Source organism: Amyelois transitella, chromosome 22 (assembly GCF_032362555.1).
Source record: "Amyelois transitella isolate CPQ chromosome 22, ilAmyTran1.1, whole genome shotgun sequence".
Classification (NCBI taxonomy): Eukaryota; Metazoa; Arthropoda; class Insecta; order Lepidoptera; family Pyralidae; genus Amyelois; species Amyelois transitella.
In genome coordinates, this window is record NC_083525.1 from 7,368,585 (window position 1) to 7,394,111 (window position 25,527).

General features: G+C 37.0%; 3 protein-coding genes across 4 annotated transcripts in view; 1 reads left to right on the forward strand and 2 right to left on the reverse strand.

Moving 5' to 3' along the window:
• The first annotated feature begins 60 nt into the window (after positions 1 to 60).
• LOC106129956 (merlin) lies at positions 61 to 19,378 on the forward strand. Its single transcript, XM_060950540.1, has 13 exons — positions 61 to 389; positions 1,306 to 1,435; positions 1,639 to 1,844; positions 2,560 to 2,684; positions 3,498 to 3,600; positions 7,779 to 7,985; positions 9,180 to 9,284; positions 10,247 to 10,378; positions 11,142 to 11,288; positions 11,777 to 11,977; positions 12,851 to 13,029; positions 14,205 to 14,416; positions 15,644 to 19,378. Exons 1-12 carry the CDS (start codon positions 303 to 305, stop codon positions 14,413 to 14,415), a joined length of 1,833 nt encoding a protein of 610 aa, XP_060806523.1. The 5' UTR covers positions 61 to 302; the 3' UTR covers position 14,416; positions 15,644 to 19,378.
• A 174-nt stretch (positions 19,379 to 19,552) lies between these two features.
• Positions 19,553 to 22,846, reverse strand: LOC106129955 (uncharacterized protein KIAA2013 homolog). The gene has a single exon (XM_013328671.2). The coding sequence runs from the start codon at positions 22,693 to 22,695 to the stop codon at positions 20,791 to 20,793; it is 1,905 nt and encodes a 634-aa protein (XP_013184125.1). The 5' UTR covers positions 22,696 to 22,846; the 3' UTR covers positions 19,553 to 20,790.
• Positions 22,847 to 23,408: 562 nt separating this feature from the next.
• LOC106129953 (carboxypeptidase D) overlaps positions 23,409 to 25,527 on the reverse strand; it is a 34,493-nt gene continuing 32,374 nt past the window's right edge. For both annotated transcript variants that reach the window (XM_060950585.1, XM_060950584.1), the window contains exon 22: positions 23,409 to 25,297. In XM_060950585.1, coding sequence (XP_060806568.1) covers positions 25,185 to 25,297 — 113 coding nt within the window. In that variant the 3' untranslated portion in view covers positions 23,409 to 25,184. The remainder of the gene's footprint in view (positions 25,298 to 25,527) is intronic.

The following is a 25,527-nucleotide window of genomic DNA, read 5'->3' on the forward strand; positions in this document are numbered from 1 at the left end:
AATATACTTGGATAATTTATCTCATAAGAGAAAAGAATCGTATTAGTAAATAAAACGGAACGCAGTTTTCTGATAATTTTTCATTTCATTCATCACTGTTCTTGTTTCATTGACGTTTTTCTTGTTTGTAAATAATAAACGCTGGAAATAGTACGCAATGTGAATTTACACGCATTCCGCGTTCGATTGCACATTACGTAAACGTTGGCCATCGCTTTGTAATTAATAAATGGCAGTTGTTTTACCATAACCTATATCATAGTGTTGTTTTGTTGTTGTAGTTTTAGTTATGCGAAGTGATAATGCCGCCTTTTAGAAGGAAGAAGGCTTCCAAGTCTTTCCCAGTAAAAGTGTGTACATTGGACGCTGAGCTAGAATTTAACCTTGAAGTAAGTTGTGGTCTAATTTTGTACATTTCGTTATCACAATCCATGCTAATGAGAGGTTAAACAATGCCCCCGTTGACTCACAGCGGTAGCTGTTAACTTGCAAATTGATATTAACCACAATACATAGGGCATGTAGTATAGTGTGGATGACTAGTATGCTGATAAACTGAGATTGTAAACAAATGTTTGCCATTGTAATAATGAAACAGCATGTAATAAAACTTTTACTTACAGAAAATTATTTCCAATAAACTTTTTATTTTCTTACTAGTTTTAAAGTTGCTGTGTGGTTGCTAGCTAAGCTATCATTAAGCCAAACAGCTGAATGTGGCCTTTTAGTCTTTTCAAGATTGTTGGCTCTGTCTATCCACAAGGGATATGGACATGATAAAAAGCATGTATTAGATTACACAAAGTAAGAATTGACACTCTCATCCCACCCAACTTTTAGAAGATATGTAATAAAAGGATTGATTTAAGTCACCAGAACTATTACTAAGTTATTTTATTATTAAGTTTCTGATAGCTCCACTTAACTGTAAATAGAAAACTAATGTACTGATTCAAACATTGAGGAAGAAAGTGAATTTTAAAACCATATCCTCAATCTACCTTCATGTAAAAAATAAAAAAAGACAGGGTATAATTATATATATACAAGTGCTGCGTTTCCTGACTCCAATTGTAATATAATAGGACCACTTGCATCTCTTTCTCATGGATGCCCTTAAAGGCCACTAAGGGAGAGGATTATAAACTTAAGATTTTTCTTTTGGTGATGGTCTACCAAACTGTCACAATTTGCATCTCAAATCTATAATTTAACCAAACAGCTGAACATGGCTGATTGTATGTATGTATAATTATATAACAACTTGCAAATTTTCATAATGAATTCCACACATATTTATTTCAGTGGCGAGCAACAGGCCGTGACCTGTTCGACTTGGTATGCAGGACAATAGGGCTGAGAGAGACGTGGTTCTTTGGCTTGCAGTTTGAAGACACCAAACATTTCATAAGCTGGCTCAAATTAGACAAAAGAGGTACTTGAGAGTGTTAATTATATTTGTTTTATTACTATTGTAATGTGTATATAATTATTTTTTATCTTGCCTTCAATAATTTTATCTCCGTTGGTCATAAAGCACTGTTACTACCTACCTAGTAGTATATAAAGATTGTTGATTCTGCCTACCCCGCAAGGGATGTAGACGTGACTATATATGTATGTAAACTTCTTTCACAGTGCAAGACCAATGTGTCTCTCAAATGCCTGGTACCCCTTTTATGCTGCTCTGCAAACTGTACCCTGAGGACGTGGCCGAAGAGCTCATCCAGGAGGTGACACAGCACCTGCTGTTCCTGCAAGTCAAACAGGCCATCCTCAGCATGGACATATACTGCCCCCCGGAGGCGTCTGTGCTGTTGGCAAGCTACGCTGTTCAGGCTAAGGTTGGTTTATAATAGATTTATTTTCAAAATTGGATACAAGGTATCACTTATTGACGTCACGATTGTTACGATAGTTCCAAAAATATTCTAAAAAAGTGGAAATACTGCAATAATATGTTCTGTCCTCTTTCACGTGCAAATGGAGCGAAGTTTTATTCATGTTTTTTTACCGTTTTATTGGTTTGTTACATTGAAATATATCAGAATAAAACCTTGGGGAAAAAACGGTTTTATTGAGATTTCGTCGTTTGTTTCGGAAAATATAAAAAAAACGATTGGAAAACTATATATATATTCTATGTATAATTACCAATTTTTAAAACAATGATGCATATTGTAAGGTAATCAATACTTTTCCTATCGTATTTTTCCGTTTCTTTCATATTTTTCCGTTTTATTAATAAAAAACATGAAATATTTCATTCTTATCTTTCTTGAAACTTTCATAAAAAACTTGTATAAATACGAGGGAATTTGAAAAAAACCGGAAAATTTCCCGCTTTTTTCAACCCTATTCCCATATCACGCTGTTCCTTATCCGGTCACTCAATTTTATGTTATAATTATATTTTTATAAATTATATACCACCGCCTCAGTTTCATTCTACAAGAATGATTTTTTTAAACGTCCGACCTGAGTTTTTGTTCATGGACGTCCTCATAGTGAAATGTGATAGATTTATGAAGCTTCTCAACCAACATGTTTTCCAACCAGTACGGCGACTATGACGAGAACGCATACAAGCCGGGCATGCTGGCCAGCGAGGACCTTCTGCCGCAGCGGGTCATCGACCAGTACCAGATGACGCCGGAGATGTGGGAGGACCGCATTAAGATATGGTCGGTGACACAACGCAATGCGCAAACGCAAACAACGCATCACTTGAAAACCTATACAAAATCATCACTACATAGTATAAAACAAAGTAGCTGTTTTAGTCTGTTTGTCTGTCTGTATGCTTAAATCTTTAAAATTACGCAACGGATTTTGATGCGGTTTTTTGTAACGGGTAGAGTGATTCAAGAGGAAGGTTTTTATGTATAATAACATTTATAATTTTGCACCCGTGCGAAGCCGGGGCGGGTCGCTAGTAGATCATAAAATCTTCCTCCTGTTGTTACTTACGGTTACATCTTCACTTAAGTAGCTATGTACATTAGTTTGAATACTAACCGATGCTTTTACGGTGAGGGAAAACATTGCGAGGAAACCTGCACATTCAGGCGACTGGATGTGTAACCATGATCGATCCAATACGGTTAAGGTTCCCCTGCAAAGGCTGCGGAGGTCAGACGGGAGTCGCTTCTTGTGAAAACCTGACTCACCAAATCTAGGCTCCATGGTCAAAGGCATACCCCGGGCTCCTCTCCAGAGTGGTGAGGATGCAACCGGGACTAAAGCCAGGAGGAAGAAGACATCTTCACCTGTCTGGAGAGGAGCCCGGAGTGAGCTCTTTAAACATGATCCAGTATTGGTTGAGCCAGGTTTTTACACGAAGCGACTCCCGTCTGACCTCCGCAACCCTTGCAGTAGAAGCAGTAGAACTTAACCCAAAGAAGCAAGATAGGGGGAGCCTGTTTTTAGCTGACCATACATACACGCTCGGCATATAATACTGGCATATAAAATAGTAACTTTAATTTCTTTCTTAGGTATGCGGACCATAAAGGAATGTCCAGGGATGAGGCTGAAATGGAATATCTGAAAATAGCCCAAGATCTGGATATGTATGGAGTCAACTATTTCGCTATCAATGTAAGTTTCATTATTATAATGCTATCTCACTTAATATCTTCTTCGTTAAGGAAATATACAAGGAGAGTGTGGAGAGAAAGGTCGGAGTGGGAAGACCTAGACGAACGTATCTTGATCAAATTAATGACGTCCTGGCAAAGGGTCAGGTCAAGAGTATCCGAAACAGCCGAGCTTTACCGAGATTTTGCCGGATTTACCGAGCTTGGATCATCAATCCTTCCTTGACCGCGTACCAATTAGTTGTGTACATACATTAGTTTAAGTGCTAACCGATACTCTTACGTTGAAAGAAAACATTGTGAAGAAACTTGTACTTACTGGGTGTCTAATCATGATCTAATATGGGTAAGTTCCGCTACAAAGGTTGCGGAGGTCAGACCAGAGTCGCTTCGTGAAAAAACCTGACTCACCCAATCCAGGTCATCATGGTCACCGGCGGATCTTCCTCCTGGCTTTAGTCCCGGTTACAACTGGCGAGGTCTGCTACATTTCTGATTAAGCTACAAAAAAACAATAATATATACAAAAGGACCACTCCATCTCTCGCCCATGGATGTCGTAAAAGGCTACTAAGGGATAGGGCTTATCAACTTGGGATTCTCCTTTTTGCCGTGTGGTTCCCGGCACCATTACAAAAGAATAGGACCACTCCATCTCTTTCCCACGGATGTCGTAAGAGCCGACTAAGGGATAGACTTGGGATTCCTCTTTAATGTAAATCCCTGCCAATCTAAGGTCTGCCGCGCCGATGGATGCATGGCTAGGGGCGAGCCTAGTCTCGAGCGTGCCACTTCCGCCATGGGGTTGGGCGACCCCCAGGTAATGGCTAGCCTTACCCTGGCATGCGGGGCTCTGCTGGGGCGGACAAAATTTTTCCCTAGCGTCTCGTGGGAATCGCATGGATGCAAATTTTTTGAAAGAGCACCTAGATGGCGGCGATGGTGTCCGCACCCCATCACGTCTCGTTCCCGGCGGGAGCGGTATGCGGTCTGCTGAAAGCCGCTTTGCGACGATGAATGTAAGAGGAGGAATGAAGGATAAGATTGAGGAAGTATGCCAGATGATGGATGAAAGACGTTTGGATGTGTTGTGCGTGAATGAAACGAAGCGGAAAGGATGCGACGCGACGCAGCACGGCCCTTACACGGCGTATTGGTCTGGAATTTCCAGTACCAGCCGAGGCTGTCAAGGGGTCGGTCTAATTCTTTCTGCACGAATGGCTGAGTGCGTGAATGAGTATGAGTGTGTCAGCCCTCGTCTTCTATGGATTAGGCTGAAAGTTGGAATCACTCGGATCTTCGTTCTAGGTGTTTATGCACCTTGGGATGTGGGTTCGAGGGGTACAACATCAGCAAAAAGCGAAAACGAGGAGTTCTGGAATAGTGTAAGAGAAGTATTGAAAGTTACCAAGCCAAATGAGAAGATTATTATGTTAGGTGATTTTAATGGATGGGTGGGTGTAAAGCGTGATGGATATGAAAAGGTGCTTGGTGCGTTTGGTGACGAAAAGGTGAATGATAATGGAAGAAGTGTATTAGAAATTTGTCTAGAGTGGGATCTTTTTGTGTCGAACTCAATGTTTCAACATAAAGAGATCCACACCTACACAAGAGTGGAAGGTATTTTAAAAAGTATGATAGACTTTGTGATTGTAGATGAAAGATTGAAGAACAAAGTGCTGGATACCCGTGCATATCGCGGTGCTGGCATTGACTCGGACCATTTACTGGTGATATCCCGGATAAGGGGTATCTTCAATCGCTGGCGGCACAGGGTAAGGGAGCAAACCAGCGCTTTGGAAAGAGTAAAAGTAGAAAATTTGCAAGATATGGATGTAGGTAAGAAGTATATTAATAGACTGAAGGATGAATTTGAAGATTTAGAGGAAATGAGCGATATTGAAGATGGATGGAAGGAATTTAAAGAAAGAATTGTGAAAGTAGCTGTTGAAGTGTGTGGTGTAAGTAGAAGAAGGAAAGGAAAAAATCACAAAAATGCGTGGATGAGTAAAGATGTGCAAGAACTTGTGCGATTAAAGAAGAAAGCATGGCTGGATTTGTTAGCAGCAAAAGCTAACTTAAGAATGCAAGAGGTTATAGATGAAGATGTGAATGAAGCACGTAAGGAATATAAGAAAATGAAAGATTTGGTTAAGAAAGCTGTGATTAGAAAGAAAGAAGAGTATAAAGAGGATTTTGATAAAAGGCTATCAGAAGACTTTCAGTCAAATCTGAAAGTATTCTGGAAATCCGTAAGGTCAGCCCGAGGAAATACTATAACCAGAGAGCTGACTAGGATCAGATGCCAGGATGGTAGCGTTGTGAAAGGAGAAGAATGTGTACTAAAGATATGGAAGGACTATTTTTAAAGGTTATTTGAAAAAAAGGAAGGAAATAAGAAAGATTTCTGCTATAGCGAAGAAAAAGAGAATGAGATGGAAGGCGAAATTGAAATGTTCGAAATTGTGGAAGCACTTAAGAGTATGAAAGCGGGAAAGGCTGCTGGGTGTGATAGAGTGTCGGTCGAGATGCTTAAAGCAGGAAAAGGCGTAGTAGCTAGTCAGTTGTACTGCCTTTTCAATTTGTGTTGGAGAAGCGGCCGAGTACCAAAAGATTGGTGTAAGGCTGTTATCGTGCCACTTTACAAAGGAAAAGGGTCACAGCTGGACTGCAAAAATTATCGTGGTATAAGCCTGCTTAGCGTCGTCGGCAAATTGTATGCTAAGGTATTGATTAATAGAGTCAGGAATGAAACTGATGACAAAATATGGAATGCTCAAGCGGGATTTCGAAAGGGAATGGGATGTACTGATCAGGTCTTTTCCTTGCGGTGCATAGCCGAAAAGTTTTTGGCCAAGAGTCAAAAAGTCTATTGCACATTCGTAGATCTGGAAAAGGCCTATGACAGAGTTGAGAGGAATGAATTGTGGTCAGCACTTTCTATGCATGGGGTGAGCAGTCTCTTAATACGAGCACTGAAATCCTTATATGAGGATTCGAGTGCTTGTGTCAGGATAAACGGAGCGCACACTGAGTGGTTTAAGATTGAGAAAGGCGTTAGGCAAGGATGTGTTGCGTCACCGTGGCTGTTCAACCTATTTATGGATAGCTGTTTGACAGATTTGAAAGAGTCTAAAAGTGGATTAAGGATGAATGAGTTACTCGTCAAATGTCTGCTCTATGCCGACGATCAGGTTATACTGGCGTCATCAGCGGAGGAGTTACAGGAGATGGTAAACTGTATGCATGAAGCTTTAAAAGAGAAAGGAATGAAAGTGAACGTAAGTAAAACTAAAACACTGGTTTTTGAAATGGAGAAAGAAATGACAGCATGTAATATTTTGATTGGAGGAGAAAAAGTGGAGCAAGTGAAAGAGTTTGTATATCTAGGATCAAAGTTTACATCAGATGGCAAGTATGATAGTGATATTGAAAGGAGAGTGAACGCGGGGAACATGGTGAATGGAGCTTTGCATGCCTTTATGAGCAGTCAGAAACTATCCAAAAAGGCTCGACTGGCTGTGCACAGGGGCGTGTTGGTCCCGACATTAATGTATGGGAGTGAAAGTTGGGTATGGCAAAAGAAGCACGAAAGCAGAATAAATGCAGTGGAAATGAGAGCGTTAAGGAGTATGATGGGTGTGAAATTGAGTGACAGGATAAGGAACAGCGTGATAAGGGAATGTTGTGATGTGAAAGAAGATGTAGTTACAGGAATAGAAAAGGGTATGTTAAGATGGTTCGGTCATGTGGAGAGGATGAATGAAAGCAGGTTGACTAAGCAGATATACAAGGAGAGTGTGGAGGGAAAGGTCGGAGTGGGAAGACCTAGACGAACGTATCTTGATCAAATTAAGGACGTCCTGGTAAAGGGTCAGGTCAAAAGTACCCGAAACCGCCGAGCTTGTATGAAGAGAGTTATGAATGTGGACGAAGCGAAAGAAGTATGCAGAGATCGTGGCAAGTGGAAAGAGGTAGTCTCTGCCTACCCCTCCGGGAAAGAGGCGTGATTTTATGTATGTATGTATGTATTCTCCTTTTAGGCGATGGGCTAGCAACCTGTCATTATTTGAACCTCATTTCTATTATTAAGCCTAACTACTGAACCTGGCCTAGTCTTCAAGACTGTCCTGTCTACCCCGCCAGGAATATAGACGATCGAATTAATGTATTTTTCAGAATAAAAAAGACACCGATCTATATTTAGGCGTGACAGCTCTAGGACTCAACATATATGAGAAGGATAATAAACTTACGCCAAAAACTACATTCCCGTGGTCCGAGATAAAACACATATCGTTCGACGATAAGAAATTCGTCATCAAATTCGTCGATAAGTCTGTGACGAACTTTATATTCTTCTCGCCAAAAGGAATGAATAAATTGGTAAGTGTTTATTTATTTATTAAAAAAAATATTTTTTACAAACACTGTTGATACAAAATAACAATGATATATAAATTTTCAATTTCAATTCATTTATTGCATATCATTTTGTACATTTCAGTTCTAATTACTACAATAGTCACTGGTTTAAAAATGGGTATAGGTATTATGAACCTCATAGGGTATAGCAACATATAGCGGATAGCGGACTAGATACTATCTTAAATTGGGTCAGTCAAAGAAATTATGTGGGTGTTAAAGAAATTACACAGCTTATTCTTCCCTTATATGTCAATGCAAAAAATATGTTAAGAAAAAAAAACCGGGTGGTTCCCGGCAACAATAAAAAAAAAAATAAGGCCACTAAATCTCGTCGCCATGGATGTCGTAAAAGCCGACTAAAGGATAGGCTTATAAACTTGGGACTCTCTTTTTAGGCGATGGGCTAGCAACCTGTCACTATTTGAATCTCAATTTTATCATTGAACCAGAACAGCTGAATGTGGCCTATCAGTCTTTTCAAGTCTGTTCGGCTCTGTTTACTCCTGAAGGGATATAGACGTGATTATATGAATGAACATATGTATGTATTTGTTTGAAGAAAATCATCTGCCAATTATTTAAACAGTATTAATTATTGTTAAGTGCCAGTGCCCAACACGGCGCAATATAAATACAAAATACATATAATTAATATAATATATAATATATGTAGGTACATAATAAATACAAAATTGTATGTTGTTTGTTTTTTGTTTTTATTTAAATCCTTTTTGTTAGAAGAATAGTGAGTCTGTGGTACGATGTAAGACGTTATAAGATGTGTTTCTAAGAAGTCCAATAAAATAAGAAGATTTACGATATAATTCCGCACTGTTTTACTTTCATTCCCACATATATGTATTACCACATATATGTAGTGCCGTGTGGTTCCCAGCACCAATAAAAAAAAAAAGAATAGGACCACTCCACCTCTTTCCCATGGATGTCGTAAAAGGCGACTAAGGGTTAGGCTAACAAACTTGGGATTCTTTTTTAGGCGATGGGCTAGCAACCTGTCACTATTTGAATCTCAATTCTATCATTAAGCCAAATAGCTGAACGTGGCCATTCAGTCTTTTTAAGACTATTGGCTCTGTCTACCCCGCAAGGGATATAGACGTGACCATATGTATGTATATATGTTTAACATAGATTCTGGACCTGTGCATCGGTAACCACGACCTGTACATGAGGCGCCGCAAGCCGGACACCATGGAGGTGCAGCAGATGAAGGCCCAGGCCAAAGAGGAGAAACAGGTGATAAGCAGATATATATATATTTACAAGACAAGGCACTGTCTACCCCGCGAGGGATATAGATGTGATTATATGTGTATATATATATATATATATATATATATATATATATATAGTGTAATAATAATAAATAAATAAATAGATTGAGTTAGCCCAGAAGTAAGTGCGAGACTTTTGTAACGAGATACTAACTCAACGATACTATATTTTAAATATTAAATATAAATACTTACATACTACCACTTTAAAAAGTTACACCGATGTACCTGCGCAGAAATCAATTTTTGTCATGGCGCGAAAATACGCGGGATCAAAACCGTTCGCTATTGGCTAATTGCGCAGGTACGCGCCATGTCTGGAGTTCGCAGGAGGTCGTCGCGGCGTCGCGGTAGTCGGTAATGAGCGAGATACACGACTCCTGTTGTTTTGGGATTTAAAATCCTATGTAGTAGCAATAAGTTCGTTATTTCACAAATGTTTTCATTCGGCCAGATTCGGCGGTCGGTTGTACTATTCTGCGCCGTCGAACAATGCCGATGTAACTTACCTATAAAAGTGGTAGGCCTGTACCTATATAAGCATTGGATGTTTATCCATGTAAGTATTTATACACGATAAGGTCGGACATATGCACGAGTGACTTCAAAACTGCTTCTATATTATCTTGTGTGGTGTGGAACCTTAAAAAATAATCTCAATTCTACCATTAAATCAAACAGATGAACGTGGCCTATCAGTCTTCTCAAGACAAGGCTCTGTCTAACCCGCAAGGGAAATAGATGTGATTATATGTACCTATATATGTATGTATTTTTATTTTACTCTGTTCTATTCTAAAGGATTGCCAGTAGAATTTGATATAAAAACCGGCCGAATGCATGTGAGGCTCGCGCACGAAAGGTTCAAAATCCACCAACATTACGTTTTTTTTTAAATTTAATTCAGGTTATTTATTATTATAGCGTCGTCAAGTGGAACGCAACAAGTTGGCGAGAGAGAAACAACTAAGAGAAGCGGCAGAGAGAGAGAGGGCCGCCATGGAGCAGAGACTTCTACAGTATCAAGAGGAGATAAGACTGGCCAACGAGGCTCTGGTAACTATGTAGTTGGAAACTCTTGTAGCGAGCTCCATAAATTGAGCCGAATAATGATAAATATTAATAATCTTGTGTTACGAGATACTAACTCAACGATAATATATTTTATAATAAACTAGCTGTGCCCGCGACTTCGTCCGCGTGGAAAGGTTATTTTGGGCATCATTGAAGCCCTAAATTTATTCATCCTTGATAAATAATTTTTTCCCCGCTTTTTCACATTTTTCATTATTTCTTTGCTCCTTATAGTTGCAGCGTGATGTTATATAGCATAAAGCCTTCCTCGATAAATGGTCTATTCGACACAAAAATATTTTTTTAATTCGAACCCGTAGTTCCCGAGATGAGCGCGTTCAAACACGCTTCACGCGGACGAAGTAGCGGTAGTAATATGATAGCGAAGCACTAGTACGACGTAGTAGTACAACTAATATGCAATAAATGAAAATTTTGATGTACAATAAATGAAAATTTTCATTTCCAATAAATGAAAATTTTGATATCCAATAAATGAAAATTTTGATAACCAATAAATGTAAATTTTTATATCCAATAAATGTAAATTTTGATGTCCAATAAATGAAAATTTTGATAACCAATAAATGTAAATTTTTATATCCAATAAATGTAAATTTTGATATCCAATAAATGAAAATTTTGATGTGCAATAAATGAAAATTTTGATATCCATAAATGTAAATTTTGACATCCAACAAATGTAAAAAAAAATTGAATTGAACATTATGAATGAATTGAACAGCGGCGGTCCGAGGAGACGGCGGAGCTGCTGGCGGAGAAGGGCCGCATGGCGGAGGAGGAGGCGTCGCTGCTGGCGCAGAAGGCCACGGACGCCGAGCGCGAGAACGCAAGGCTGCGGCTCTCCGCCATCAGGACCGAGGAGGAGAAGGTGGGGGGGGTTTAATCATTTATTTATTCCTTGAATATGTTCACAATATACTATACATAGGTCTCAAGTATTCGAGCACAGTTTCTGTTAACACACATTCTACCTTTGAAGGCGTCGGAATTATGTATATAGGTACATGTATTTTAAATAAGCAGCGTAATAGGCTCTGTCTAATTATTACCATTTGGTCATTTTAATGTCAAATAATTATAATAAATTTGTCAAATTAATTTCTTTTTCTTTCAGTTCTACTTGAATATTTTTTTGTTATCAGAAAACTCCTAGTACAAATGGAAACATTGATTCCAATAGTATAAAATTTGCCTGTTTAAAAGACGGCCATTATTTTTAAACCTTCTTCCTCACCTCCCTGTATAGGAGCCCGGAGTCAGCCTTTGACCATGGAAACCTTAAACACCTTGAAATAAATAAATAATAAATAAATATATATGAGACAAATTACACAGATCTGAAATCTTGTCAAACAGGTCCACCTAGAACGCAAGACTCGCGAAGCGGAATTTCTGACCGCTCGTCTGGTAGAAGAGTCAGAGAAGCGCGCTGCCGAAGCGGAGCGGCTGAAGGCTGAACTGCTGGCGGCCAGGGTCGCGGAGAAGCAGGCAAAGGAGAAGCTTCTCAACTTCCTCAGCAGGACGTCCACTGGATCACTGCCGCCGGTCAATGGCATGGTGAGTTGTGCATACATACATATGGTCACGTCTATATCCCTTGCGGGATAGACAGAGCCGACAGTCTTGAAGACTGATCGGCCACGTTCAGCTATTTGGCTTAATGATAGGCCCATCGCATGAAAAAGAATCCCAAGATTGTAAGCCTATTCCTTAGTCGCCTTTTACGACATCCATGGGAAAGAGATGGAGTGGTCCTATTCTTTTTTGTATTGGTGCCGGGAATCACACGGCACATGGTGAGTTGTATATTATATATCACGGATTTGTCCCTTATGGGTAGACAGAGCCAACAGTCTCGTGTAGACTGTGAAAGGCCACTTTCAGCTGTTCGGCTTAATAATAGAATTGAGATTCAAATAGTGACAGGTTAAAAGAAGAATCCCAAGTATATAAGCCTATCCCTTAGTCGACATCCATGAAAACGAGATGGGGTGGTCCTGTTCGTTTTTTTCATTAGTGCCGGGAACCACACGGCGCTGCCGAGTAATTTGTAATTTTTGTGAAACGAACCGAGCTTGCATGAAGAGAGTTATGAATGTGGATGAAGCGAAGGAAGTGTGCAGAGATCGTGGCAAGTGGAAAGATGTAGTCTCCGCCTACCCCTCCGGGAAAGAGGCGTGATTTTATTATTTTATTTATTTATTTATTACACAATATTCATAATGAACTTAAAACAATATTCCGCAAAACTGTTTTCACCGTTTGACTGCGGTCAGTCTCATTTAAGCTTACATACTTCTATAGAATTTGAGAAGAGTTTTTTTAATTGATGCGTTGGTCCCACATACAGATCTAATGTCTGCGGGCAAACTGTTCAATAAGATAATGTTCAATAATGTATGTATGAACCAAAATATTGTCCATTTCCAGTCTTCAACGGTCCCGTCGAGTATGTTCCCGTCTACTTGCTCCCTGCCGGCGGAGCTGGGGGAGGGGGTTATCAATGGCGCGCCGCCCCCCCCCGACACGGAGATGAACTCCTACCAGCTGGTGCCGGACGACTCCGATCCCCATATACACCGGCTGTCGTTGGAGATTGAGAAAGAGAGGTATTTATAAATAAATAAATATGTACGGGACGAATCACACATATTGAGTTAGCCTCGAAGTAAGTTCGAAACTTGTATTACGAGATACTTACTCAACGATAGTATATTTTATAATAAATACTTATATAGATAAACATCCAAGACCCAGGCCAATCAGAGAAAGTTCGTTTCTTATCATGCCCTGGACGGGATTCGAACCCGGGACCTCCGGTGTCACAGACAGGCGCATTTATAAGAGATATTTCTTTAGTTTCTTTGAGTTATTGCAGATGGCGGTAGTGTGCTTTCTTGTGTCACGTTAGGTCCCGGGTTTGAACTGGCCAGGGTATGGTGAGAAATAAACTCTTTTCTGATTGGCCTGGGTCTTGGATGTTAATCTGTATAAGTATTTATTATGCCACAAGGCATACTCTGATTTTAAGAAAATCTACTGTTCAAAAAGATGATTATCGACTTGCTCCCTGAATGCAAATCTGTTAGGCGCCTTCCGAATAGCTTCAGGAAGAGAATTCCACAGTCGGATGGCTTTCGACATGAATCCAAGGCGGGGGTAGTGCCTGAGTTCATCCTCCTGTATTGGGTGATGCAGGTTTTTAAACGGAACTACTTCCGTCTGACCATCGCAACCTTTGCAGGGGAACATAAAGCATATTTGATCACGTCAACAGTTGTGAAGTGGCTTAAATATACAGGTTTTCTCACGATTTGTATGTAAATCTTCATTGTACGAGCGGGGGACATTGTGTTTTTGGATTTTCAGTTTAGTGTACTCGTAATAAGGTCGTTATTTTATTAAGTATTCATTCGTTATCACACGTTTTGACTGTGCGCCAAAATACACTATACTTACTTTTTTTTCCCATCATGATGATACATATATATGGTCACGTCTATATACCTTACGGGGTAGACAGAGCCAACAGTCTTGAAAAGATTGAATGGCCGCGTTCAGCTATTTGGCATAATGATAGAACTGAGATTCAAACAGTGACAGGTTGGTAGCCCATCGCCTAAAGAACAATCCCAAGTTTATAAGCCTATCCCTTAGCCGCCTTTTACGACATCCATGGAAAAGAGTGGTCCTATTCTTTTTTTTTCAATGTCGCCTGGAACCACACGGCACATCATCATGATGATTATATACTTCATTAAAATTTCAAATTATCTCTCCACAGAGTGGAATATCTGGCGAAGTCCAAACACCTGCAGCAACAGCTGGATTCCCTCCGCTGCGAGTTCTCAGTGCTGCGCGTGGACCAGTCCACCGCCACGCTGGACCGCTTGCACGAGCAGCAGGCCCGGGCTGGAGACAACAAGTACTCCACGCTGCGGCGGCTGAAGCAGGGCTCCACCAACACCAGGGTCGCGTTCTACGAGGACCTGTGAGGTGTGGTGCCGAGTGCCTTTGATTGAAGTCAAATTTTCTTCAAGTGCCCGAAACCGCCGTGCCGTGTGGTTCCCGGCACCAATAAAAAAAAAGAATAGGACCACTCCATCTCTTTCCCATGGATGTCGTAAAAGCCGACTAAGGGGTAGGCTTATAAAATTGGGATTCTTCTTTTAAGCGATGGGCTAGCAACCTGTCACTATTTGAATCTCAATCCTATCTTAAAGCCAAATAGCTGAACGTGGCCTATCAGTCTTTACAAGACTGTAGGCTCTGTCTATCCCGCAAGGGATATAGACGTGATTATATGTATATATATGTATACCCGAAACCACCGAGCTTGCATGAAGAGAGTTATGAATGTGGATGAAGCGGAGGAAGTGTGCAGAGATTGTGGCAAGTGGAAAGAGGTAGTCTCTGCCTACCGCTTCGGGAAAGAGGCGTGATTTTATGTATGTATGTATGTATGTTTCTTGATCTAAGGTACGGTTGCTGGTTTTGGAACATGGTTACAAAAATGACGAGTAAATTAATTTTATTGAAAAAAATTAAATGTTTGAAGTTACTTATCAAAGATTAGCTATGAATGTGGATTAAAACTTTTTAGCTTTAATTGATTTGTAAGTGTATTTTAATTAGGCGATGGGCTAGCAACCTGTCTGTCACTATTTGAATCTTTAATTCTATCATTAAGCCAAACAGCTGAATGTGGCCTATCAGTCTTCGAGAGTGTTGGCTCTGTCTACCCCGCAAGGGATATAGACGTGACTGGTATGTATGTATGTATGTTTTAAACATATAAAACCACGCCTCTTTCCCTGAGACGCAGGCAGTGACAACATCATTCCACATGCCGCGATCACTGCATACTTCTTTCGCTTCATCCACATTCATAATGCCCTTCATGCAAGCTCGTCCGTTTAGGGTACTCTTGACCTGATCTTTTGCCAGGACTTGCCTTTTAGTTAATGTTGTACAAAGTCATAGAGAAGCTAATAATTTGATTTTTTGGATTTTCTGTCTGTCCGCATGTTTGTATTTCCAAAACGCGAATACTATTGCTCTGATTTAAATGCGGTTTTGTCAGATGTATTAGGATTGGTTCAACTTAAAAAGTTGTGTACAAAAACAACCCCCTTCGCTCCTCTTAAGGGGTGATACAGGGGGTCAGATTTTTCAGGGTACTTTTTACAGCTAGTTATAACTAGATTTTTTTTTCGTTCACAGGTAATCGTAAGGCATTAATTGTCCTGGAATTCTGTGTTCGAAATACGCACAAGTAAGTGATATCTTGACAATAATAGGATTATATTTGAATTGTATAACACCATTTATAAATATATATATAACCGGCACTTTCCTACTATCTCATTTAAGTCAAATAGCGGCAGTAATAATATATGTAGGTAGATATATTTTATCTTGAACCATATAAATCTAGAAGGTTCTATTTCATATTATTTATTAAAATCGAAGTGGGTTAATTGGTTGGTCTCACGGCCTTAGGAAAAGTGATCTCGTGAAATTTCAAAGTATACCTTCGCCGTAGATATCATAATGTAATAATAAATATGAAATAATAACACTAGGTTTAAGTAGTTTTTTTTTAATAAAAAAAAGTAACGCGTGGCAATGTTGCCATGTTTATTTTTTGTATAAGTGTTAAAAATTATGAAAATAATAAATTAGACTAAATAATAATACGCTTCACATTTGTGCTAATGTTTTGTAATAATGTTAGTATTAACAATAATGAAAAGATCTGTATACTCTTTAACGTGAATGTTGTTTTTTTAAGATTTTTTTTGTACATTGGACAAATTGTATTCAATTGTGAAATATTCTAAGGCGGTTATAATACACACATCAATCAATATTTTTAACAATATCTAACTGATTTTTTTTATTTCACAATTATATAATATCTGAATGCAATGACAGAGAAATGTATTTTGGCAAATTAATTACCTCTGATTTATGACTGTAGAAACCAAAATAAAAAAACTAGGTATAAAAACGATGTGTTCTAGTCTTGCAACACAAGTAGAATATTGCGCAGTTGGAAAAATTTTCAATTAAAACTTAAAATTGAAATGTAACATTAGAACAATAGTTAGCTACTAAAGTGACAAATCTTATATATGTAAAAGTTGCCAAAAACGTGGGTATTCGAAAAGTTATTAAATGAAACCGCCAAATTATCGGGCATTTGTCTAACGAGGTATCACGTGGAATATATATATGAGAGATAACCAACCTATTATTTTTTAAATTCAATCAGTTTGCCAGTTTTTGGTAGTAAAACAAGTGTCAGATTAAATAACATATCATTTTCCCTATAATTTCTACGATATTTAAAACATTTCTTTCTTTTTACTGTTAACCCATTTAATTACTATAAAACCTCTATTTTTTAAAGAAGTCTTTCTATCCTGCTTATTTTCTTCGTCTTCCTCCAACGTCATTTCTCAAAACCTTCTCTCCTTTCCCTGTCGTCATATATTTTTTTATACATTTCTCTTTACCAAACAACTAATTAAACTAACGTATATAATTAAACAATTTAAAAGCAAACAATGGATAATGCTACATTTAACTCTGCCTAACCTCGATTGTAATATGTAATAATATATAATAATCTGCGTTCTACCTCGTTAAATGTTACCCTTATACAGTTCAAATAATGTACCAGACCATTCTATTTATGTACCTTTTATAGTTATGTAGGTAGGATAAGTTTATATCAATATAAAATATAATCAAGTCGCTTGTCGCCTGTGTATAGGTATGTATATCTGTTTACTCATAAACATCGCAAATGGATATTAATTTAACTGTTTCTTTCTGTCTACTATTGACACTTGTCTACCCCGTGTGTATTTCTCTCTTATCTTTTCATTATTCCATTTACTACCGTGTGTAATAATTTTGAACCTTATCTACATATTTAAAGAGACCAGTATAGCTTGATGAATTCGTGGTACGCTGGTGCCATTCCAGTTTGATGCTACGTTCCTCTGAATGCCACTAATATTAAAAATGTGAAAGTTTGTAAGGTTGTGTGGAAGTAGATTTTGGAGATTTTGCGTGAAAATGGAATGGACATACCTACATCCGTTTGTTACTCTTTTAAAAATATATTGGACGGAATTTGGTACACAGGCAGCATATAACCTGGATTATAAGGTTTTTTTTTACGAAATTCCCACGGCTGCAAAGCCCCACGGCTCGGCTAGTATGTAGATATGATTCTAAAGCAAGTTGTTACTCTGTGCTATCGGTAAGAAGTCAGGTATTGCATCTTTCGTTGGCACGGGACGTTGGAACGGAAATTGTACAAAATGTGATAGTCACACGCCAGTTTTTGTTGACATATACTAATTTTATACAAATAGTACAGAATATGCCTACTGTATAACTTTATTTAATAGTAATTTAAAGAACTGGTGAAATATTTCACAGAGATATAGATCACGATTATTTTCTCTTTGGCATATGAACTTTATATTTTTTTAATTTTTTGGATTGCTACCTAAACAAGAGATGAATCTTAATTCAATGAATGATGAATAAGCTTTGATTATTATTGTTACTGACACGACGATAAACTCTTTTAATATTTTGCTTGCTTTTTTTTATCACTTATATACTTATTTGAATCTTAACTTCATCATCACGCGCGACGCAGTTTTTATAGCGCGAACAACTATCGCTGTTCCGCTTTTTATTATGCCGTGTAACGGGACAGCGATAGTTTTTATTTTACCAGTTCAAATAAGTATATCTATATAGTACATGTATGAGACATTATTTTTGTACAACAATATTTTTGACCGAGTGTAATTGTTTAATTATATGGTTTTGAATGAAATGTATCTAAAAACGAGCTATAGGTATTGTGCGGTATTCTCAATCCATGACTTTTTAATGTATTTACCCGAGAAAAACTTGAATTCATGTGGTTTACTAACCACTTATAAGAACAAAATTTATTACAATATTGTGATGAAACCGGAACAAAAATCCGGATGATGTGATCATAAGGACTCGTCCACACTACGCGTGTTTCGAGCGTCGTGCACGATGTGACCAGTACGATGCACATCACCGCTACGTCGACACTGCCAAGACGCCAAGTGTGGCGGCGCCAACTCATTTGAAATACTAGAATTACAAAAAAATTGTTTTAGGGATATTTCGTTAGACCTGACTTTATTTAACTAAAACTAGGTTTTACGAATTGATATTGGACATTTGATGAAATGATTTGAGAAATAAGCACTTTTCGTAGGCTTGTACAATCAGATACAACTTTCAGGCTTGACCAAATATACCCTAAATTAGATGTAGACCATTCAAAAAGTGATGTTGAATCTATGAAATATGTGACGATACATTTCGATAGTATGGTCCCACCCTAAAAATTTGAATCATCTGTTTTTGAACTAAGATTGGAGTGTGCGCTAAGTTTTCTAAAACGAACTACCAAGAGTAGAGACGTGACTCCCTTATAATGTCAGTTTAAATGGAGAAGGGTTATATTTATGATAAGATAGATTTACATGAGATTTTGCCAAAGTACATATAGAATCACAATTATAAATGGGATAGGAGTAGGAAAAAAATTAAGAAAATTACACATCCCACCAAAACACCAATAAGTTTTAAATCTCCATTAAATCTAGTCTACTTTGCAATGAAATCTGAAGATTTTTTTCAATCCCACACAAATAAGCCAGTTGATACCCACCCCTTTGGCAAAATTAATCAAATTTAATATTAATTTAAAGCAGAAAGCATTCGAAAGCAGTGTTCGTAATTTTTGGGCTGGACGTGATAAATGAAAAAAACAAATTAGGTCGGGACCATATTATGAAAATGAATGAATTCGATGTGCCTTCATAAATGTGATTGTATTGTAAGTGCCTTGTAAAAGATTTGTAAATATATTTATAGATTTTACTATGTTGTTTTATTTTATTGAATATATTCATTCAAAAAGAAATAATTATTAACAAAGGTGAGTTTGGCGAGAAAGGTCGGAGCGGAATCAGAAATTAAGGACGTCCTGGTAAAGGGTCCGGTCAAGAGTACCCGAAACAAAACGAAAGAAAACCAAAATATTACTTCATAAAGTAACGCAGTCGGTAGTTTATTTTTAATAAAATATACACCAATTTATCTAACAACAATTTCTATTGTATCATATATGTTATGTACATTCAGAAGATGGTAAAAGAAGTTCCTTCTTATAGAATTAAAAATAAATTAACATATGTGCAAAAAATGTTTTTGCATTAATAAAAAAAATGATAAATGGTGATCAGTGACAGGTAAAAAACTTTTCAAGAAATTGAAATAATGTTGGTATTTGGTATTTGAAAAAAAAAACTATGTGAGTGAATTTAAATTAAGAAAAAAGGTATTTCATTTATAAATATAAACAACAATGTTTACTATACTAATAAACTATATCAAAAAAATATGCGACGTTTAAATTTATTATTCTGTGAACATGCATGTATACAAAATAAGTGTATATCTCGCTAACTGAAACTGGGTGAGTAACTTTTATCTTATCTATGGTTCCACTATGGGCGTTACACTTCAAATATATATCTCTTTCTTAGCTTAGCATTCTATATATTTTAGGAAATAACGAACATTACATGAAAATTAATAATATAATTTTATAAAGAAATGCGAAAGTCGTAATCACAAACAATGTCTTATTTACAAGTGACCTTCATGCTTTGTTGCAGTTGCAATCAAAAAGACCTTATGGAGGCAAAAAGTACAGGTCAAGTGACCATGCACTTTGTTAGTTAAATAAATATTATTCATCAACATGACAAAAAAATAATAATGTTGCACATTTTCTGTTTAATTTAATTAAAAATTAAATACTAATAATTACTGTTGAAACTCCGAGATCATAAGCAGTGAATGATTAGAAAAATATGAATTAGTTAGATATTTTTGTATAATAATAATAATTTTGAGACTAATTGTGCAAACCATACATAAACATAGTTAGTTTGTTAACACAGCTTACTCTTCTTTCATCATACATTTAAACTGCCTAAAATAGTAAAACAGAAAACATATAAATATACCAAACTGAAGAAGTATGAATCATTGTGAGATCAAGCTGCAGAGTTAGAAAGCTGCTCAATAAATTCTTTGACACTCAATGTTTACAAAACGATTGATTTCAATTATGAAAATTAAATAGCTAATTTTGAAATACTATCATAGTATGATAAAGCAGTCAAGCTGAGAAGCAGTCAATGTTCTTTAGATAGCCTGTATATTTTTCAGTCATCCTACCCAGGGACAGCAGTTATGTAATTTCATATTCTAGCCTCCAATATTCAAGGTTTGTTATACAGCCTTCGATAACTAACTCCGGAATCGCAAAATTCATTCATAATTATTTTACACAAAAATAAATGGAAGACAATTATTATTGCTACTATTGTCACCCAAAACAGAGGGTTTAGTCCCCCCATACTGCTTCCGTGTTTGTGGAGGGCGATCACGTGATGCTCATGCGCCGGCGCCTCTTCTACTCGATCCACGTGAATAGCGTGCCTTAAGTCTTCCATATGTTGTTTATCAGCAGTTATGTACAGGATTGCTGTTTGCGGGTTAGTTTGTTTGACCGGGAAGAACTTCCGATATGGACCCAATTGCACTGGCGCATCTAAACAACCGGCGTCACATGCGTAATAGTTTTTATCAGAACGATCTAGTGCTACTAGGAGGACGGCTTTGTTGTCATCTTGCACCGTCACGCTTATATTCACATGCGTCATATTGCCGTAGGTAATACGACGGAATAAGAAGTCTCTGTGCAACTTAGACGGAAGAGCGTTGTATTCCAAGTGCTGGTTGCTGAAACGTAAACTCCCAAAGCTTAATACCATCGCTTGGTTGACACCGCTCGCTCCAGCTGCTAAAAGGTTGTGGCATCCTTGCTTATCCAATGTCAACAGCCACAAACTCGCTACCTTGTTAATATTTTCCAAAGAATTCAGAGGTGTCCACAATTTCATAGCATCAAGTGTCGAATGCCCTTCATAACAGCCTTCTGAATATGTCAATGTTTGCATTATTTCTGCTTTTCTTGCTGGTTTTATATGCTCTTCATGTTCGTAAGCATGAACTTGAGACAGAATTGTATAAATAGTTGCGTTTATTCTGTCTCCATTTATCACTCCTTCGGCTTTTGAGTCTGATATGTAGAAGCCAGTATACCAAAGTCCCTGCCAGACTCTGGCATGGTTCTCCTGTAGGGTCTGAATGGATGATCTATCCCATGTCATGCCAATAATCTTCTCCATCTCCTGTATAGCTTTCTTTTCCACAATATCTTTCTCTTTAGCATAATCCGATTGTTTGATAGGATTACTATATTGCACTGTTGTCAAAACTAAAATGTCTAACGCATCTTTGGCAGCAACTTGTATGATATCAGACAGTTTTCGAGACACTACTGAGACGGCAATGACGTTGTCACTCTCTGGCAACCCAATCATCCCAGTAAAAACATCATATTCTTTAGTGTCCACTCCTTGATGCAATTTGATTGTCTGTTTCACTGAGGTTGGCCATTCTGATACCCTGGGTGTTTTCATTCTCAGTGTTTTACTTTTCTTAGTTGGGTTGTTTATATAAATTTGTTGTACAAACAATGATGGTATAGTTCTATGAGCATAATACTTGTAAGAGATTTGTATACCAGAGCCACTACATTGGAATCTATGTACTATACCTTTTCTATACTCTGTGACTGTGTATTCTTTCATTTCGAAATCTTCTACAACATACAGGGGGTGATAATTCAATGGTAAAGATAGACCTCTGTATTTATAGAGCCGGCTGTTTTCTGATGATCTTCCATGCTTTATATTCAAATGTGCATCATGTTCTAAGGTCAAGGCTAATATTCCATTACCTACATAAGGCACAAAGCTTTGGCTGAGCGAAGACAGCGTCGCAGCGGTCTCCTGCCTGACATAAACATCGTAGTCTTTCAAGGCGTTTTCAAATGGCCCCAAAAACGTCTTCTGACATACATTTTCGTAACTTGCCGCGTCTGGACTTGCGGAAAGCCAGTTTAGTAGACCCGGACCGACGTATAACAATAAAAATATTACTATAAGGAACAATAACACTAGTTTCTTCCTAGTTAGAGGTCCATCGACGATTCTTTGGATACGCCGGACGAATTCTCCGGCTTTACGGCCCATGTCGCCAGCACCACCCCGTTCCATCACAAACACTGTCCAATGATTATAATAATCATGCAAAAAGATCCTCAAGTTGGTCCAATAAAAGTCATATTAATGAAAAATAAGAAAATCTCCAATTTATTTCACAAAACAAATGACCACGGGACAACATGAATGAATGACTGTATTTTTTTTGTCGTTTCAAATGTCAATGTCAAAATGACATCAAATAACATTACCTATACATTCATTATTCCGCTTCATTCATTCTTTGTTTATGCCCTCAAGCCTAAACTAAAGCGTGTATTCCACTTGCATCGTTAATACTGTGACGTGCATTAGTAGCTAAGGGAATATAACCACTACGTTTTTAATTAGTAGCAACTTGTTATTTTCGCAACTTGTCATGCGAAACTTAAGTTGTAAAATGACACAAATGTTATTTAGCTAACTTTCACATGACAAGTTGTGAACATAAATGTGTAATAGTCGATATTTGCGAAAACGACGAGATCTACTTAGCGACTTCAAAATAGGTGCTCAGTTCGACTGCATTTTTGACAGTTACTACTTGACTTAATTGGTATCCATAATGATATGCGTTGCGAACATCCTGTATTCTTATGTAAGTGGCACAAAATTTGCAGGAGCACAGCTGCGGGTAAAAGCAAGTATTTTAATAATTTCAAAAAGCTTAATTCTTTTTAATCACATTGGCGGCAGACATTATTTTTAAATTAAATAAAAGACTGATAGATATCGTAAACTATTTATTATTAGTCTAAAATAAAATATCTCTGAAATTATCACATTGCTTAAAAACCTGCAAAAAGTGTAAACTTTTCATAAAAAGAGCACCAGAAATCATTTTCAAAAAGTATAAATAAATTGCCTTCAACTTGAATAGGTATACATGTATTATTTTTAATTCGCAAGTTTGAGATTCTTTAATTAACACACAATCTAAGTATATCACAAGAATAACTTATTATAACTAACTATAAGCCAAGTATTAAAATTTCATTACTGATAAAAAAATGATACTTTATTTTTAGAGACATTCAAAGAAACTAAATTAATTTGAATTGTTATTTCTTTATAATTCCAAAGAGCCAGACAAGCTTTTTCCTCAAAGATTTTAATTTTGACCGAATATTAACTAAAAAGGAGGTTCTCTTTCGTAGGAATATTTTTTTGGAACTAAGATCATCAAAAGTTTGAAGTACCTAGTCTAAACTAGATAAGTGTTGCGTTCATTCATTTTTTTCCAAATTAGTAGATATAGTCAGTTAATAAAATTGAAAACGTTCGAAAATATTGAAATGTACTGCATACCATCTATTATTTTAAATAAATAAATATATACGGGACAGATTACACAGATTGAGTTAGCTTTGAAGTAAGTTCGAGACTTGTGTTAAGAGATACTAAACTAATTTTTTTTTTTATATATACTTATATAAATAAACATTCAAGACCCAGGGCAATCAGAGGAAGTTAGTTTCTCCCATGCCCTGGCCGCGATTCGAACCTCCGGTATCACAGACAAGCGCTCTAAAGCTGCGTCCACAGAGGTAGTTTACATATTTAGTAAAAGCGAATATATATTCTAGATGTAAGATCATTTTAATTCTGGGTAATTTAAGATTTATATTTTAGTTTGCACACTATAATCTTCTTAGTAAACATTTTTATAAGGCACTTAAATTGGGAATGTAGGAACTTTTAATATATTAATATAAATATCAAAGGAATGCCTCTGTAATCATGTTGCAAGTGAGCTGTGTAAAAGCTTTATATACATATAAATTGTGGTAAAATTTAGAGGCCACATCTGATATAAATAAATATTACCCAATAGGCGTAATATGAAGAAGCATGTTTTTTATATTATCCATAAAAATAAATATATGAACACTCTAATACTGTTAAATTGGAAAAACGAGAGATCTTACGAAGAAACATGGGTTTTGAATTGTTAACGCTCTTGCCAATTATTTTGTAGACTACAAAACATTTGTTTTCAACAAAGAACTTAAGTCCATAAACAAGATTTATAATCTACATACATACATATAATCACGTCTATATCCCTTGCGGGGTAAACAGAGCCAACAGTCTTGAAAAGACTGGTAGGCCGCATTCAGCTATTTCTATTCTAACTTACCTAAATTAATATTTTCTTTTATACGGGCAATATTATGTTGGCATATTTTTCTTTTGAACGTGTCTCGACTCTACGATTCAAACTACAAAAGATTGTTTAAATTTCAAATGATGAAGAAACTTAACATAAATCAAATTAAAATTATTTGATGTAAATCATCATATGAACGGAATGTTTGCAGAGTTCCATATTAAGTAAAACTGTTGATTCTTAACGCATCTAAATGTAGCATTACTCGATAATGAAATTCAAATTCAGAATTATGGTGCATTGTTTTTTTTTTTTTTAAATTTGATTTATCAAATAGTTTTATAGTATTAAACTCGAATATTATTTTTAAAATTCTAAAATAGCTTTTATTAGATTACTCTTGAGGTCTCCACTCCCGGTCGCTCCTTAATAACACAATTTCTTCCTCAGAATCTGTTTCAGAAGGCGGTATCTCTTCTTCGTCATAGTAAGGCTTTCGTACTATTTCTGTAAATAAAAGAGAAATACCGAATGAGACTTTCATTTAAAAAAATAAACCTTAGGTATGCACTACAAGATGAATAGATTTTATTTCTTCTCCGGCTGCTTGTTCAAACGAATCATTTCAATATAACCTTAGAAATGAATTAAGGTTACGGTGTTTTCTCCCACCATAATATCATTGGAATTCAAACTATTGTACTCAGAAAAGAGAGTGTGCCGTGTGGTTCCCGGCA